The 19948-nt window shown below is 41.5% G+C and overlaps 1 protein-coding gene across 1 annotated transcript; it reads right to left on the reverse strand.

The window, feature by feature from the left end:
* Positions 1-3949: 3949 nt before the first annotated feature.
* Positions 3950-19839, reverse strand: dnt (tyrosine-protein kinase Dnt). The gene is made up of 4 exons (XM_018004675.2): positions 19325-19839; positions 5053-6229; positions 4673-4969; positions 3950-4587 (listed from the first exon to the last, which is right to left on the reverse strand). Exons 1-4 carry the CDS (start codon positions 19500-19502, stop codon positions 4476-4478), a joined length of 1764 nt encoding a protein of 587 aa, XP_017860164.1. The 5' UTR covers positions 19503-19839; the 3' UTR covers positions 3950-4475.
* Positions 19840-19948: the final 109 nt, after the last annotated feature.

The following is a 19948-nucleotide window of genomic DNA, read 5'->3' on the forward strand; positions in this document are numbered from 1 at the left end:
TTCTACCTCTGGTCCTCCTGGTCCTCTTGGTGCTCTGGCCCCCCCTTCTGTGTGTTGTTTGGCTTCGCCTTCGCCTTCGCCTTCGTCGAGGTGTTTGCTTTATTTTGAATGCTTTTTATGTTCAATTTGTTTCAATTTAATGTTGTTTTGCCAGAGATCAGCCAGGACGCGTTATATTTTGCATGCATTTCAGATGTGCGCACCTTGTATGATAAATGGCATTAAAGGATTTGCGTGAATAACAAACTCGGCGCTGTTGCCAAGGCAAGGGAAGGAACGAGGACTCTTGGCCAAGTTCGCAGGTTAAGTTGCAGCTTTTTGCCCAGCTGCCAGCATTGCTCTTAGATTACGGTAAGGAAACAATGCTCTAAGTAATAGCTTGCTCTGTATATCGAAGTTAGTATCCATAAAACCGTCAAGTGTAAACATAAATTACTTAAATAAAATACTATAATTCAATATTATCCTTTAATGTTGGGTAATTCAATAAACTGGGAAAGCTTTACTACAAATGCATAAATATTTAATGCAGGTTACATCAGATAGAAGAAAAGGTCTATATAGAATTTATATTATCATAGGTATTTAAAGATGTATTCATCTGTCAAAAATAATGTTGATTATGTTAGCATATTTCTTTAAATTATATATGTATGTATCTATCAATATATTTATATATGTATAATATTATTTTCTTACTCGGAATATTTCTCCGCAAATTAATATACATATAAGGAGACATGTTTTCTTACATATCTTCAAAATGAATGTGAAATACCTAAATATTGTTGAAAACTCTTTTTTAATCTACTGAAATTCATTTTTCAAAATATACATACATATGTATATATATGTATGTATGTATATTATTATTATTATATGAAAAAAGTATTATGTTAGTCATAAAATTGTAAAACATGTAAATACATATACATGCTTTTATGTGTTCTCATAATAAACATACATATGTACATATGTAAGTATGTATGGGTATCTGTCTCTCTGTTTCAACTTATGAAAAATACAAGATACATATACAATACAACAAATACAGTCATCCAGTAATATTTATTTAATTGACAACAAATTTAATCAACAAATTGAAATATAGTCTTGATATGATGACTTCATTATAGATACATAAATATTATTTTATAAAAATAAAGTTTATGATTAGTATCAAAAAGGGATTTCGTACAGTTAAACTAAAACCCTTCGAGCCAATATAATGTTCAATATTTAATCAAGACTTTGATTTTGAAGCCTAGATTTTATTTTAAGAAGCGCAAACATTGTTGCTCTACTCTTAAATTTATGTACATGTATATACATACATACATGCATTTTTGAGCAATATAAATACATACATATGTACATATTTACATACATATATATGTGCATAAGTATGTATGTTCATATTACAAACTCGAATTCAAACATAGGCTGTAAATCTAATTAAATTTGTTTAATCTAAATATGAATGAAATATATTACCTCCTATTACCTATAAAATTAGAAAGGTTTTTCCTGGTAAATTTCCCCCGGTTTGTTTGGCTTCAGCTTTAGCTTGACTCGTTCGTCAGAATTAATTGTTTTCACTTCTTTGGAATTGAGGCGCCAGGTCAGACAAGTGAGCCAAATAGCCAGACCTTTTCCACAAAAAAAAAAAAAAAGAGTCAGCAGACATTTTCTTTTATTATGCTCCAAAATAAAATAAATAAAGAAATAAAAACTGGAGTCAATTCAAATATTGATTTGAGCTAAGCGAAATTTATGCATCGTACGCGACTATTTCAAATGAAACATTAAAATTCCATTAGCGGATGCGTTGTACATAAATTTCAGAGCTTCCAAGTCGATGTCGATGTCGATGTCGATGGGCGGGGGCCTTATCGACGGGGTGGGTCAGCTGGCCAGAAATTATGCATTTTGTTTGGCTTTAATTGCAGCGCAGTCTATTTACTTAAATCGGAGCTGCAGCAGCAGCAGCAACAACAACAACAACAGCTTTGGCTCAGTTCACTCGACTCGCGATAATCAAAAATACTTTATAGAAAATAAATATTTCCACACGATGCGCCGCCGCCCTCGTTGCTGGGAAAACAACTTGAGCTGCTCCGCTTTCGAGGCGGTGTTCGCTCCATTGTGCCCTTGTTTATTTAAGTTGTCATTAGAATGGTGCAGCAGCTCCATCCACAGCAGCCGCGTCGGCCTCGTGCAGCAAGTCGCCGGGCGGCATATAAACTTTTCAAATTATCACCGAGGCGCACTGCAAGTGCCCCGGGCCCCTGGGGAGGGGGGAGGTTGCGCCCATTGGGGGCGCGTTCAACCGGCTGCCACTTGAGAAGTAGGCGGCGTACGTGGAAATCGCATGGCTATGTGAAATAGAAATGGAATGGCGATGGAGATGAAAATGGAAGTGGAACTGGAAATGGAAATGGAGCCCCTGCTAAACAAACTCTGCTGTGCCCGGTTAGCTCGTTTCATGGAAATCGCGCAGAAAGTTCGCTGGGCGCCAGCCATCAGACGGCCGGATATGGAAGGCAGTATTTTGTGTTTGGCTGCTGCGATTGAACTGTTTATCGAGCATGTTTAGGAAATGTGTTGCGAATAAGCCGAGAACTTGGCTAGTCAAGCAACGAAACAAATACAAATACAATATGTAGATAGAGTAGGTGCGAATGAGTGCAGCTGTCGGATCGGCTGCCACATAAGGACGAAGAGCCCGGGCCATATATCTGTGGGCATTATCAAGTAATAAGTATAAACAAACTATGTGCTTAAGCAAACTGTTTACAATGGCTGTTGTCCTGGCCGTAATGGCTCGTATATCACATGGCTGCCACTGGGCTGCTTGAGGCCAACTGCCGAGCAACAGGCAACAGGCAATGCTAAAAGTAAACGTAAGCGTAAGCGTAACTTTAAAGCCGCTTACGGCTATAGCCAAATGCCATGGCAAACGAAGCAGGTCAAGTCACAAACACAAGGATTACCGCAAGGCAACTGAGGCGGCGGCAGGTGCTGCTCCTGCCACAAACAACAACAACAACAGCAACAGCTCGAGATGAGGGAGAGGAGGGCAGGAGACGATGTAGCTGAGCAGGCAACACAATAGCCAACACGAAAGGCAATGGCAAAAGCGATTCTGTCAAAATATTTACGATATGGCTCTGGCAATGGCTGTTAAAATGTAAGGACACACTCACACACACACACAAGGACACAAAAGGACACAGGACACATGCTCGGACGGACATGTGTTGTCGAGTCACCCACACACACACACCCAAACAGACACACGCACACCTACTTAGCGCACTTTTCGCAGTTTTCACATAAGATATAAGATATATATGTATGTGTATGTATAAGGATACGCTCGCATCTTGGCCTGCCGCACATGCCATTATCCTGGCTGTGTGTGCGGCCAAGGCCAGGCAGCGACGCTAGTCGAAATTGATTTGTCTCTCTCGCTGCTTGGCGTAGGCGCTACCACCCAACACTTTCGGAGCCAGCCTTTATCCTCTTATCCCAAAAACATTGTCATGTAAAATTAAAATTTATGGCTAATTTGTGTGACCGAAACAGTCTCTCGCTCTCCTCTCACTCCCTCTCTCTCTCTCTCTCTATTTTTTCATTGTATTTTTCTTTGCTGGTTTCTCTTGGTATTTTGGGCTGGAGTCCCGTCTCTTATCCTATGCCGAACTTCCAAGTCAGGCCATAAATTTTCACAGTTTTTCGCTGGAATATGGAAAGCAGATGACTCAGCGTTAATGGGCTTATCGGGCATAATACCCAGTTTATTGCTAAGCCGATTTAGTAAAACTCGCTTTGTTTAAAATTTTTGGAATTACGGTTTTAGCTCTTTATTTATATATATTTGAATTTGTATTTGTATTCGTATTCAACTGTTACTTTTGTTGTTAAATTTTCCAAAAATCTTTGAATATTGATTTTCTCTAGATTTTATTGTGCAGTGTTTTATAAATATGTGTTTTACATTATCGTAATCATATGTGTATACTTTAAAACTTATCGATCTAACATACATCATTGTATAGATAAATATCACTATATTTGATTTCGGTTCAAGGTTCTTTTGCTACACTTATCTTAAGTAAATGCTCGGAGATTGCAGAAAAGCCTGGCCAATCTCTATATGTAAGTCGCATATCTCTGATTATGTATATGTGTAGTTGTGTGTGTATGTGAGTAGGTGTATTTGAGTCTTTCGTGAATGAAACTAATCAAGAACTTAGAACGTATGTCGTGTTACTATATAAACTATATACAAATCGACCATGAGACTCTAAACATAAGATTTGGCAATATAACAACGTTTACATAGACTAACTGGACTTTCGGCTAACTACGGTAAGAGTATGAGGAATTCGAGGACCGTCGCTGCGCTGCATTATGGGCTAGCCACGCCCTTTACAAGTGCGCGCTCCTAACGCCCCAAAGGCAACGGCCGCCTAAACATAGCGCGTAATCTGTGAATAGAAATCGGATAGGCAGGACTGCAGCTGCGCAAAGGTGGGGCGCTCGCCGGGTAGCAGAGCCCAGCAGTAGGCCATGATGGTAAATCTGCAAAGAGAGGGAGAGGGAGAGAGATATGGAAAGAGAGATAAGCTATACTGTACATGTTAGGTCTTTGACGTTGACTACTTACAGCTCATCAGGGCAATTGAAGGGCTGAGCCAGACGGTAGCCGTCCTTCAGGTAGTGCTCCATTTCGAAGGGATCCACCTCGGCGTAGGGCTGCTTGGCCGATGTGCAGAGCTCCCACATGAGCACGCCGAAGGCCCAGGAGTCGCTTGCCTCGGAGAACTGCTTGTGCTGCAGAGCCTCCAGCGACATCCACTTGATGGGCCGGTTCTCGCTGTCGCCCAGGCAATTGTAGTCCGAGGGGAAGAGATCGCGCGAGAGCGAGCTGTCAGACAGTTTCACGCGCAGCTGATCGTCAATACTGAGCGGGGGAGAGGGAGGCACAAGAAATACACACGTAAAGATCACTTCAGTGGGAGGGATCTTTGATTCGTTTCTACTCACACGCAGTTCCGAGCGGCGATGTCCTTGTGCACCACACCATGGCTGTGCAAATGGTCCAGGGCCATGGAGAGCTGCGAGGCCATCATCACAATCTGAATGGTGGTGACGGTGCGCGCGCAGGCGGGATCCAGCAGGAAGAGCTTCAGGTTGCGTGTGTTGTTCACGGCGGGATACAGGACAAACGGCGTCGTGTGATCCTCAATGGAGACGCCCAGTACGGAGAGTATGCCGGGATGGGAAGCGCCGTAGAGCAGCATGCCCTCCTGCAGCAGCAGCAGCACCTGCATCTGGCTGGCGTGCTGGGCCACCGTCTTGACGAGCACGTCCTGGCTATCGTTGTAGGTGCCGCGATAGACGCGCCCGAAGGTTCCCTCCTGCAGCAGGCTGGAGAGCCGTACGCGACAGCGCTCCACGGTCAGCTCGGAAATGCGACGATGCAGCTCCTCCGGCTGCTGCTGCTCCACGCTCACCGCCACCTTCCGGGGCAGCGACGAGGCATGCGCCGGCCCGATCAGCGAGGGCGTCATGTAGGCGGCGGAGCCCAGAGACGACTGGCACGGCGGCTGCGTGTTCAGCCGCTGGAAGCTGGAGGTGCGCATCGGCTGGCCGCCGTGCTGATGGTGCTGCCGCTTGGCCGCCGCACCGCGCACACAGTACGCAATCACGAGGAGTATGCAAACGGCACTCATGGCCACCGTGACGCCCACCACCAGGGTGATGAGGCCCGTGGGCGGCGGCAGCACTGTTTCCAGCAGCTGTGGGTCATCCACATCGTGCCCCGCCGTCTGCAGCTGCTCCTCGTCGCTGTCAGTGAGCAAACAGATCTTCTTGCGCCGGAATACCAAGTGGGTGACGTTATTCAGAGCACGATTCAGCATCACCTCCATGCTGATGGTGACATCCACCTCCGCCGCGCGCACTCCGCTGCACCTCAGCGCCACCGCCCACGTCTGAATGTGCGTCGGAATCTCGCCAATGTGCGACACATTCAGCGCCGGCCGCGGCAGCACCTCCTGGTCGGAGCTAACCACGTTCAGGCTGTACGGCAGCGGCCGCCCCGCCAGCGACTGCCACGTGAAGCTCACGTCCCGCACATTCGCCGGCACCGGCACAATGAAATTGAGCGCATAGTTGTTGATGTGGCCCTCGCGCACATAGTAAACCTCAGCCGAGACGCCTACAATATGAGAGCAACATAAACACGGTCGATTAGTATCAGCATTACGAACAAAGTTGTTGATGTCAGATAATTATGCCATATCAGGCAATGTGAGGAATGTTCATTATATGGCAAGCAATTGCAGATTGTAGAGAGATAATATATGAAGAAAAGACCTGGGCCTAATTTACATTTAAAATATCTAAAATATAGGCTATAAACCTGCGATGCACAGAAAAGAAGTCTAAGAGTTCTTCTTCATAATCAGTTCGTTCAGTATCTGTCACAAACATTTGCACTAGACCTAGAAGAGCTCGACTTTGCCTAGGCTTGATAAGAAATTGCGCAATTACAGATTATGCGATTGCTAAAGCTTCAATCAAGTTCAATTTCAACTCTCTCTCTCTCTCTCTCTCTCTCTCCTTCTTTCCTCTCTCTTTCTCTACGTATATTTATATTTATATACAGCTGATGCTGACGGGTTTAATAAGTTAGATAGGAGAAATTGGCTTCAGTTTCTCTCTTGAATGAGAGCTGCAAGTCGTAGATTGTATTGCCGTATTGATAATAATTTACATTACGAGTTATTGATAAAGAGAAATATATAAATAATTTCAATATAATAGTCTTACAATTGGAATACACATTTCAGTCACCTATCATCTCTTAAAGAACTGAACTAAAACTGAGCAGTTATCCCAAAATATATGTTTTATAAGATATGTGAGCAAATAATTGTTAGTCTCCAGCTTATTATAAAAAAATCATGATTTTAAATTTTTTATTAAATGTTTTATTTTTATTTATTTCAGATTTTTATGATTTTTTTATTTACTCAAAATAAAATTTTCTAGCGTCTTTCTTTAATTAGCGTTTGAGTGGGGAGTGGAGTAGAAACAAAGGTCATTAGAGTAGAGTGATGAATGAGATAGATGACATTGATGAGATGATAATAAGTAAGACGATGAGTAGCGAGTTATTGGGGAAGAGAAGATATGTAGATAACAGGAAGAGAATTCTTAATGATAATTCTTAAAAATTTAATCTTACACATAAATAAAAGACCTCACCCTCTACAGGAAAATATGAATTGAATTTCCCTGAGTTGAACTGCTTGAGAGTATATCCTATTATTTGGATAGTAAATTTTCTACAGAGAGATATGCACATTATGACAAGGCATATAATTTTCTTTTGTGGCTTTTCGCTTGTGGTAGGGAATTGTAAAACCGAAGGAATTTTCTATTTTATTTACAAATTCATAATCAAACCATAAAATACGTTGAAAAATCGAATTGGCTTGATGGTTTTCTGTTCTGCGAAAACCTCATTCCTCTGCCATATACAAGTAGCTTGATAGCCCAACCTTAAATTGACAAGGAAAAGCTCGAGCGATTCGCGAAACCGCAAACCACATTGAACTAGTTCATATCAGCAGCGAGCCATTCGCATCACGTGCAGCAATCGACAAATTTATGGAAACAAAATCATGCACTTAACATGTAAATTTATCTAGATGCACTCAATGCGCCCGGGTTTCCAGAGCGACAGAGACAGAGAGAACGAGCGAGGGTGCGGGACAGAGATGGAGGGAGATGCCCGACTACGTATTTTGTATAAATAAACATGCGCGACCGAGTTTAGGGAATTCCTCGAAACTATTTTCGAGTTTATCAGTATCTGCATCTGCAACCGTAGCTGTATCTCTATCTGTATCTGTACATGCATGTGCATTTGTATCTGTATCTGTATGTGAGTCTAACAAAAACAAGTCGTGTCGCCAGGCCGCAGATTCTGATTCAGTTTCAGTTATTAAGGCGAAGCCGCAACGGGCAAAAAAGGTAAGAAGGCAAACAGAAATGAGCCATGGCCATGTCTGAGATATGTTCTTTAGCTCGTGATTGTTCTGGCTCATCTCCCTCTCTCTCTCTCTCTATCTCCCTCTTACTATTTCTTTCATTTCCATTTGTGTTGTTGTTATGATTCTACATTTTGTTGGGTTTATTTGCGGTTTGACCAAAAACAAAATCGAGTTAATGAACCATCTAGAGACCCCTGCCAGCAATTGCCAACTCATTTTCGTTTCTTTTGCTTGTTTATGCTAATGATTATCTGGAAGAAGTTCAGGTAGTCCCAAAGAGATTACAAGTAGTTCAAATGATAAGCAGAGACCACACACGAGAGCTCACTGAGTTCCATCTGATAATTGTTTAGCAAGTTTTTCTCCATTTATATTCTTCCATTTAATTGGTGCTACTTTACCTCTATATTAGTCTCAATTATAGCAGAGTGCAGACAAATGAACTAGTTCAATTTTAAGGCATTTTTCAGAATGCCTAACAATCTATACGTACTTAGTTTCATCTGATGATTGCTTAGCATTTATTTCCTTCTTTTAATTGGTCTCAAAAAATCTCAATTTCTTTAGAGTGTACACAAATGAGCTAGTTCAATTTTAACAGGGAACTACTTAGGAGCACTTTCCATTACATAAATTATTATGTAATATATTGATAGAATGCAAATATTGTTATCATTTACCAGTGAATCATGTCTAACTGAAGAATTGAACTGTCTTTTGTCTTTTGAAGAATTGAACTAGTTCAGCTAGTTTACTTATTCATTGAATTGAACTAGAACTGAAAAACTCTCAGCTGTCAATAGCATTAATATAAAATATGTCAGGGTAAATTTACATAGTTGATAGAGTTAAACAATTCTGTGGAAATACCCAAATATATTTCACTACGGGCCTTCACTTTGGTGCATTCAACTCTGTGCCCAGCAGGCGGCAGTCGTTGGAGCCGCGGAAAAGCACAGGAAATAATTTACGAAAAATGGGAAACTGGAGTGCGGAGAGCGGAGAGCGGAGAGCGGGGCACACACTTCCTTTGACAACTGGCAATAACAATAAAAATCAGTGAGCATGTAGGTTGACATAGACATAGACATCGAGCATAGAGCATAGCAGAGGGCAGACAGAGAACTGGCTGGCTCGGAGCACGCCGAATGTCTCAACTAGGCGGCGACGAAGTCGCGTATAAATTGTGTCAGCTAGAGATACGCTGGCCCACAGTAGGTGGCAGCACTGGGGACAGAGTCGGTGAGGCTGTGAGGCTACGAAGCTACGAGGCTGAGGCAGACAGCCATGTCGCGTCGCTGCGACTTCCTCTTGAATGTGCAACATGTTGCACACTCTCTGCATGTGTATGTGTGCGTGTGTGTATGTGTGACAAATTCCTCGCTAGCATTTTAAAAATAGCGCCCATGACTTAATCAAATGCAATGCCCCGCAGGCCGATCGGCCGCACGCTTCCATTGACCCTTTCGACGGTGACTCTGACTGTGTGTGTGAGTGGCTTAGGTGCGGCAGCTCCATCTCTATGGAGTGAGCGAGTGGCATGCAGCACTAGCTGCAGTTCACAGGTTCATGTGAAAGTTAGAGCTCGCCTCTTACGGCCAGCCGAGCGGTTGAGGCTGTCTTCAAGTGGCGTCGTCTACCTTCATGTCACGAGCAAATGTCACTCGCATGCGCTTGCCTCGACGGCTCTTGAACTTTTTTAACCTTTGTGTGCGCCATGTTCATAACTAGCTTTGGTGGGGCGTGCCTGGAGCTACAGTTGTAGCAACAGAAACAGCAACAGCAACAGCAGCAGGAGCAGCAGCAGGAGGAGGAACCACAGCGAGCAGGCAGGCAGGAGCCATTGGTACCATATCCATATCGTATGTCGAATTTTTCAGAGCGTGCAGTCATGACGATGTTGTTGTTGTTGTCGCTGATGTTATTGTTATGGCTAAACCTATTGCTGCTGTTGTTTGGCAGTATTTTTTAATAGCTTTGCTACCGAACCGTGAGTCGTGACCATTGTGCAGTCAATGCGCTGGAGGACTACCCTCGCTGGGGCCAGCAAGGAACTAAATCGAAACTAGACAACGACAACAACGACAACCAAGACACTCAAAAATGTGTTTTCCATTTTCTTGTAATTAGCGTTGCAACTCGTGAACTCGATATACACAAATGTCGACTGGCAGCGGGTTCAGCGGGTTTAGGCTCAGCCCAGCTCAGACTGCAGTTGTTTCAGCTCTGTTTGTCAACTGCCTCTTGGCTCGTTGCCAACTTGGAGCTCAGAGCCGATCGAATTGCAATTGCTGATAAATGATGCGCACGCTTCGCATTAAGCTCTGACACCTTCCATGGGCCGCCTAACCTCCTGGCTAATATGTCACACACTCGGCCAAAGCGAAATATAAGTAATACAAATGATCTGCTGTTGCCCGGTGACAGCGGCTCGGTCTTGGTCCACCCTAATGTGACTGGGCCAGATATGTATACCGCTTACAGGCTAACAGCCACGCCCCGCCACGCCATGCGTCCCCCAAGTAAAACGCCTACCACATGTCAACATTTAACATCAGTTTTTGAGCTTTCCTAAGCGACGTATCTTTGGCTCTAGCTCTAGAATGTATCTGTATCTGTATCTGTATTTGTATCCGTATCTGTATCCATGTAGCCTCTGTGGATGCTGCTGTTGCTGCAAGTCGTGCCCGTTGCTGTCCCTCACGTCGTCGTTATGATAAATGATGCGCCTTTTGTTCTTCACGTTGTTGCTTGTTGTTGTTTTTCCTAATATTTTACTGAGTTTTGTTTCGTTTCGTTTGTTTTTCTTTTTTGTATTTTTGCTGCTTTTGGGGTTTATTCCGCTTTTGGAGCCGCGGGCGCATCGTTCTCGTTTCTGGTTACTCGTTTACGGCTTTGATTGTAACAAATTTGTGCCAGGCTAAATTAGCCATGTTTTTCTGTGTTCTTCTTCTTTTATTTTTATATTGTTTTTCGTTTTGGCCGGCGCATGGCGGCAGCCTCTTCAGTCAGTTGGCGGGCAACCATTTGGCACAGATTTTACTTTTAGCTCTCGGCCCGCAAATTGGCTTAAATTAATCATTCAAATTTCTGGCCTGACGCTTTGACTAGCTGACAAAAGTTTGTGGCTCAGCCAGTGTGTTGGCCAAAAATCAATAGTAATTAACCTTAATCGCTTCTACACGCTTCTACCGCCACAGTCTGACTGCCCTGAGAAGCTGCCATCGACCGTTGGCCATCATCAAATGCGGGAGAGTCTATCGCGCCTCAGAGGTGCAGCGGATGCTGAAAGATCCCAGCCATCAATCTCACCTCGTTCATAGTTTTGTTTCGGCACAAATGCTGACGAAAGCTAAATAGTAAAAACAACGCAAAATATGCCAAAAGCCTAAATTATTTCTCGTAATTGAAGCATATTTAAAGTTTTCACTAAGCCAAATGCATTTTATAACTGAGTTCTATAGAACTGGAGCTAGAACTAAAAAGAAACCTGTGGTTCAAAGACCTTAACATGATTAAGTCGTGCTTGACAGTTTCCATAGTGAGATATCATCGAAAACTGTTGAGAAAGTAAAGTAAGTAACTGTTAATGGCATTTATCATGCAGTTAACAGATGATAATTATTGCCAAAAAATACGAAATATTTTTTTTCTTTTTTTGTAATTAAATTAAATCAAGCTTATATGCTTAAAAAAAAAAATAATAATAATAATAATAATTAATTTGAGTGCAACATTTATTAAACCTGAACTGGTCCTCCCAATATTACCATGTGATTCTATTAACAGCATTATTCGCTGTTAATACCAACACTTCTACTCCAAATGTAAACTAGTCCTAATTCATTTGTACAATTTGAATAACTTATACTAGGAGAGCGCAAAGCCATATATTTTCGTAAAAAGGGTAACGGTATATATTATTTCAACACTTTTTACTTATCAGCGGCGCCTCTTTATAAATATTAATAATATTCGTATAATATATTATTAGATTTGTATGACTTTAATTTTTATATTTTATTTCATTAATAAGAATAGTAATAATATAATTATAGAAACGTTTAAAAATATATATTACAAAAATAAAATAAGATTTACTACTTATTTTATATATATTTTTTTAAACTCAGTGTAACAAGTCAAGCTATGTTTTTAAATTCATTCATTTGCAGACAACAATTTAAATTTGTTTTTTTTATTATTTGAGATTAAATTGTTAAATCGATTCGCGACAATTACCATATACACTATTAGTAAAGAATTTAACAACCCAATGTTTATTTAAATAAGTTGAATGGAAAAAACACTTAATCGTAGCTGTTTTATTATTTATGAAAAGCTTTTGGGCTATGAAATCTGAAAAAATATATAATCCTGTAATTTATTGGGAAGATTTTGATTGCAAAATGAAATAAAATATTGGCAACTGCAAAAGCCAGGTTTGCTTGTTTCCTTGTTTCTACTTTACTTAAAACTTTAGGCTAATTCATGTCATTCAAGAGACAACGAAGAAGAGATCAGGAAAAGTAATACTTAGATTAAGCTGAATAGAAAATGAGATGGAGTTATTCTGGTTAGAGTAACGATATATGTATATATCCAGGTGCTGGATGAAAACCAGGTCAAAAAATCAAACATTTGCACATTATTTTTGCTGCCCTGGTAATATAGGTTATATACGTATCTTATACACACATAAATGCATATCTATTTAGACCTCACATACTCATGATCACACGAATTATGTCTTGGGAAAGCAAGACTAACGCCCATTTCTCACAGCTGAAAGAGAGCAAAAACAATGCAGGCTTTCATATGCGAGCTATATGCATAGGCATACAAACGCATACATATGTATAATATATATATATATTCATTCGCGAGCTGATTTTCAGTTGGTTTACATGCAGGGCCGTCGCATTTGCCTGCTGCCAAATTCCCACAGTGCATGGCCCAAATATAAACACAGAGCTCAATAAACATGACAACAGATACGGATGCAGCTGCAAAGGCATGTTGTCTGTGTGCGATGGATACATGGGGCGGCTCCCCGCCCCCTCACTCCCTCGTTCGTGTGGCTCCATGTTGCCATGTTGCAGTTGCAGTCGCTGCTGCAGTCAGTGCAATTGTTGCTTACGCGCGTATTCGCAATTGTCATTCACTCGCCTCCATCAACGCCATAAAATCGACAGCGAACGAGGCTAAAATTTCACTCGTAGCTCCTTGTTGTTTAATGTAAATATGATTATTCCTTTTTGTGCCACACATATAAACTATATATATTTATATATACATATATGTGGATATATGTATATTCGTCTGATTGTATGTAGCGCAACGAGGCAGCCGGGCAAACAATGCAAGTTATTTATTATTGACATGCAGCGCTCGTGCTGCCCAGAGGGTTTATCAGTTGACAGTTGTAAGTTGTTGCCTCTGTGCAGTGGCACTGATAACCACAGCCCCGTCCCCTCCCCCACCTGCGCCCTGGCTGGCTAAGCCCTGCACAATTGACAGAGTCAATGGGGTAGAGCGCTACGCATGCTTTAAGCCCTTGACTTGTAAACGTCGCCATCGAGTTTGGCGCGTTTCGCGTTTATTTGATTCCAAACCCCCCCCACCCCCCCCCCCCCCACACTCCTCCCCTCCACAATGGCAATCGGTTTATCTGATGTTCATTTATTCAAATGCAGGTTTATTTTGTGTGGGCTCGGCTTAGACAAGTTTACGCCGGTTTTTGGCCAGAACAACTACAGATAAATGGCAGAGAGTTTATTACAGAGACAAATAGAGAGGGAGCGAGAAAGTGAGCTAGAGAGAGAGCTGTATAATAGGAGAAGTAAAGGAAGAATAAAAGGAAACCAAAACAAGAGAGTGATAATGAGAAAGTGCAGTGAGATGAAAATAAAAGAGAGTGTAACAGAGAAGAGTGGGAAACGGACATTTTGAACTACAAACAGAGGTGACAAAGAGAGCGAGAGCGAGAGAGAGAGAGAGAGAGAGAGCGCGAGAGAGAGAGAAGAAAATTAATAGAGAAAACAAGAGATGCGAGAAAAACATTAAAAGAGCAACATTGGGCGATCGAGTGAGTGACAAATAAAGAGGATAAGAAGAACATAAGAAATAGAGAGGACGAAAAACAGAGATAACATGAGGGAAAGAAACGAATAGAGAGAAAAAGTGTAAGAGGGAAAGATGAGACCGGGAGATGGAACAATATACACATCGACAGGATATGAAAGAGAGAAGCTATGCTAAATGAGAAAAACAAAACAAAAGAGTTTTAGTCAGGAAAAGAATGTAATGTCGGTAATTTAAAAAATTAGATTCAGAGAAAAAGAAAGACAAGCAGAGAGATAGAGAGAGAGACTGAATGAGATACCTCTAAGCCAAGTTTATGATGTCTTTTGGCCAACACGACAGATAGCTAACACATTACTAGTTGAGAGAGAGAGAGAGAGAGAGAGAGAGAGAGAGAGAGAGAGAGAGAGAGAAATAAATGGAGATGGCAAGGCAAAGAAGAACGACCAAGTCGAAGATCTCAATGTCAGCTAGTAACACTCGTCTCTGTGACACTGTGTGACCTGTCAGCTGCCCATCAAACGGTAATCGATAACGAATTTGAGGCCACAGCTGAAAGCACAAAACGAAAAAACAAATTAAGTCCCCGATTGGGACGACATGAAGACGCTCGTCAAGGGCGACTAATCTGTTCGCTTCACTGATCGCAAGTCAAGTGAACAGCAGCGAGATAGATGCTTATCAATTTTGAATTAGTTAATAGCTCACATTACAATCGGCGGATGTGAATAGAAAAATGAATCAAAATACGCAAAAGTCGAATGTTTTCAATATGAATATCAAATATGAATTATGAAAATAATTAAGAAGAGTATATAGAATTTAAGCAATAAAATTAAAATGTTAGATGAGTATATATATTTAGTTTTTTCCTTTTAAATTATATATATACATATTTCTATTTATTTTTTTTTTTATCTTTTTATGTTTTAAGCGAAATCAAGGCTAGAAAGCGTTTTCTCAATATTCTTTTCGTATTCTTTCCCAATTTCCATCTATTTTATATTCGTACTTTGAGTTCATTCAAGAACTCGAGTGAATCATCTGGAGATTTTGTTCATGCCTCAGTGGCATTTCGATTGGGAACTAGGTGAATATTGTAGCTGCCGTTTTGGCACCTGCTGAAAGATATGGCCAAGCAGACGAGCCGCTAATTGTCTCACATCATAGCAAAGGGCTGGGCATGATTACAATGCGCGTCGGGTCAAGTTGAGTCGAGTAGCTTATCGCACTTCTATATAGCTTCATTAGCTAATGGCTAATGAAGCTGATTATGCGCGCAGCTCGATGGTTCTGTTAGCCTTGTGCTTGGCAGCAGACAAACCAATTAAAATATAGATCATGCCACAAGCAGCCACAGTAAAAGCAACAGCAACAGCAACAGAGAGAGAAAGAGAAGGAGAAACAGACAGCAACGAGTTCGGCGAACAGGCAACGGCTCAGCGCAAACCGTTAAGACAACTTTGGCCCCCAGAGAACGCGAACGCGAATGCGGTTCGTCGAAGGCATTTAGCACAACAAGTCCAAGCAGATGGAGAAGCTGTTGCCAACGCTATCAGCAGCCAAGATCTTGGCAAGCAAAGCGCAGAACAAGCCATAAACCCAAGACACGAGACTCGAGTGTCGAGAGTCGATAATGTAGCGCTTCTTCTCGCATACTTGTTATGGCCAGGCGGACAACTGGATGCTGGCAGATACTCCGGTTACCTAGGAGGTGCTAAATGTGGCCACAGTAGCACCAAACAGCTGCCGTCTTTGTGTATCTCTCGGATACTCGGGCCTTGTCTGCCCCATAAGCTGCTCAGACTTTTAATACTTATGCAAAGCGTATTTATTGGATATTGGAAATTGGCCAAAAGAGCGCACACAAAGCAGGGCTCTAAGCATATAGTAGTTTTTTTTTGTTCTTTAAGCCACGTCTCGTTTCAGGCAAGCGAGGGGGGACACTCGTCTGGGCTTAATTTATTTAACACAGTTGGTGGTAAATTCAACACATTCGTGTTATTGTTATCTTTTGTGCTGCTGATTCGCAAACGATTCTTAGCTTATTATTGATCATTGTTGTTGTTGTTGTTGTTGTTGTTGTTGCTGTCATGGCTGTTTAGCAGCTGCTCCCCAATCGATCATTGCGGCAACTCAAACTGTGGGCGTGACTCAGTAGGCGTGTCGCTATTAACACCAGCAAGAAACGAACATGCAAAGCATCGTTGGGAATCAGTCGGAACTGAGCTGAAGGAGAGAATAGAGAGAAAGAGAGGAGGACGAAGAGTAAAAGAGAGAAAAGTAGAGTGGGAAAACAGAGAGAAGTAGAAATAATGAGGGAGAGACTGAGAGAGACATAGACGTGTACTAAATTAAAAGGTCGAAATAGATAAAAGAGATAAAAAAGAGAATAAGAAATACATAGACAGATTAAATGAAAGAAACTGAAGGAAATACATAAGCGTAGAGAAAGAGACACAGAGAATAAGGAAAAGCTTGAGAAATAAGGGATAAAAACGGTTAAAGAATGAAAATCTTGCAATCTCTTCATCTGTATGCTGAATATGAAAGCGGTAGAAAGAGAGAGAGACAGAAAGAGAGAGAGAGAGACACAGACAGAGACAGAGAAAGAGAGAGAGAGAGAGAGAGGCAGAAAGCGACACAGAGAGACTGTGTGTTTGAAAAGCTTACTATCTGCAAAGCTTGACATACAATGAACTTTACAAAGCGGCCTCATTAACATGCATTGTAAGCTCTAAACTCTATGATTAACACACACACACACAACAATAACAACAAATAGGCCATTAAATTAAAGCAAAGCACCCAAAAAATTAACACCGAACAATGGGCACATAAAAATCATTTGAGATAGACAAAGAAAATTCCGAAGCGTTAAAGTCGTAAAAAGAAAAAACTTGTCAATAGGAAAAACTACGAGAATTGTTGAAAATGTTCAAAATAAAATGGCATTAAAATTCAATTTAAATAAAATGCCCCGGCCAAAAGGCATTTTAAAATGTAGCGCGTGTCACAGCAGCAGAGCAAAACACATAAAACTTATTTGGGGAGTTGTGGGCAGGAAAATAAAAAATATATTACTCAACTGACAGGCAGAGACAGCCAGATCGATCGGATCGTGTATACCCGGCCCAGCTCTGACCGATTATATTTCATATGCCCGCTTTTTATGACTAAAGGCTTAAAAAATGAAACCGAACCAACAGTCGGCTCCCTGTGGGGATGAGTCTCCCGTTGTTTAATCATAAAAAATGCAATGGGAAAATACAAAAAAGAAAAAATAAATAAAAAATCTAAATTAAAATTAAAATTTGTTATATGTATACAAGCCTGGAATGGGCCTCAACTGGGCTCTGACCAACGCCTTTTTGCCAAAAGCCTCACAAATCAAATGCAAATTATGCTGCCTAATTGATTTATGGCTTAGCGCTTCTCTTTATTGCACGCATATATCAAAAGAGAGGGGGAAAACAGAGGCAGAAAGAGTGAGAGGGGCAGAGCATTTGTCCAGTCTGCAAACTTTTCATCTTAGTCTTAATTAGTCGCCCAGTTGCTTAAGCTGCAGCCAAACGGCCGAATGGGCGAAAACGGAATGCGCTTACTCTAGCGCCCACTGCGGCCATGGACCCCACACCCAACTGTTCGCCATCCAAATCCAAATCCCAATCCAAATCCAAACATACGATATTTTGCATATTTGATTTCACGCCCCAAAATTCAAAATGCATACGCAAATTATGCGCATCGTCGTTGTCGTCGTCATCGTCGTCGTCGTCAGTGGCAAAAAAAAAAAAAAAAATGCAGCTCCCACACATGGCAAGTGGAAAAAAAAACTCTATGCAAACTTAACAAGCAGGCAGCATGCCAAGCAACAATAGCAGCAGCAACAACAGGCGACGCCCATGCAGTGGGCGGGCAGCAGTTGTTGACTTGCCAAAAATACGAATGCCAAAGCAAGCGACAGGCGTCGCACAGTGGGCTCAGACACAAGAACATAATGCCAAAACACATTGAACAATACAGTAGCCAATGTGATATATATACAGGCTTATCTTACACATAATAGATAAATAACTAATATATCGATTGAAAACCCTGATTACCCTGAGATCTCGAATTATATAGAATATTTTATATATTTTCATATATGCTTATATAACAAATCTTTAAATAACAGACGCATTTTTAATTTCAATACGTTCCTTCTAGCCCACTGTGCACACCAGCACGACTAGCCCAAGCACACACACGCACAGCTGACGAAGATGCCTGTGTTCTTGCTGCTTCTTCCCTCTCCTGTCGTATGCATGCCCTGCTCTCTGGCAGACGCTCTTGCTCGCCCCTCTTTCACTCCCTTTCGCTCTATCCTCTATCGCATCAAATGCGTTTGCGGCTGCTCCAAGTCACGTTTTGCTTTTGCCTTCGCTATCGCCTTCGCCTTCCAGTGTTTCAGCAGTCGTTGCAGTTGTTGTTGCTTTTGATTTTGTTGTTGCTTCCTTTGCGTTGTCATCTCGTTTGCGTGTCTCTTGTATGTGCATATATATTTATATGTGTGTGTGTCTGTTTTTTTTTTCTTTTTGTATAGGAATTTCAATTCCCAGAAATATTCAAAAATATTCTCTGGCAGTGAAATAAATTTAATGCTGCTTGTAAATTGTTGTAGCTGTTGTTGTTGTTGTTGATGCTTCTTTTTACGAAGCGTAAAATTTCTTAACGAACCAACTGAAAGTTATGTATGTACATAAACCGTTTTGTTGTTGTTGCTTTTGCTTTTGCATTTACTTTTGCTTGTTGTTTGTTTATTTGTTTAACTGTTTAACAACACCTGCAGCGGCATGCGTAGCTGAGCAAGAGAACGCTCGAGCATAAGAGAAAGAGGGAGAGGGAGAATGAGAGAGAGCGAGGGAGAGAAAGACCGGGGAGTGAGCGAGTGTCTAAAATTAAGCCAAAGCAAACAAATCAACATAATTTCGAAAAGCATTTCAGTTTGTTTCCAGTGAATGAAAATCGTTGAAAACTAAAGCTGCCGCATAATTGGTTGACACAAATGGAACGTCACTAATTGCTCAATTGCTTTGCACTATTGTTGTTATTGTTGTAGTTGAGGTGGAGAAATCAATAACAAAGGGCGCGACTTAACGGGTAAACTGCGGAAGAGAACTCACCAAGCAATCGCATCACCTCCTCTGGGTTCAAAAATACGTTCAGATGCGCTGCGACGCCGCTGCCGCCGTTCAGTTGCAGCAGCGCAGCTAGCGCAAGCAAAGCGAGCACCATTTTGTTGTTATTATTTAATTTTCCTACGTTTGATGTGATTTCACGGCATTTGATTGACATTTTCATTCAATATATTGTACTTTTCCGCTAGTTTTTGCACATTTATCCACGCACACAAATTCGTAAACAATCGAGATAGCGAACGCGATGGCAAAGCACACGCGCAGAGAAAACAGCGAACAGCGCAGAGAAATAACAGGGATGCCGCATACGCAACCGAAAAAAGAGCAAAATAGTCAGCACCTGAGTGGCTACAGCATTTTAACACTTGGCACACAACATTAACTAATTATTAAACACAAACTCACACAAAACTTTAGTCTGTTTTCTCGTTTTTTGTTCAGCATTTACCGGCCGCAACATCCACACGCTTCAACACAAAAATCATGAATAACAGGCCTGTTAATGCAAAATTTCCCAGCTAACAGAGATATCTACATAAAATGTTAATTCTGTGCTAGAAGACTGTTAAAACAGCTGTTTTGTCTTTGGCGGGCAGCAGTTAAACACGA

Source organism: Drosophila arizonae, chromosome 3, assembly GCF_054131065.1.
Source record: "Drosophila arizonae isolate 15081-1271.41 chromosome 3, UAZ_ARI_1.0, whole genome shotgun sequence".
Taxonomy (NCBI): domain Eukaryota; kingdom Metazoa; phylum Arthropoda; class Insecta; order Diptera; family Drosophilidae; genus Drosophila; species Drosophila arizonae.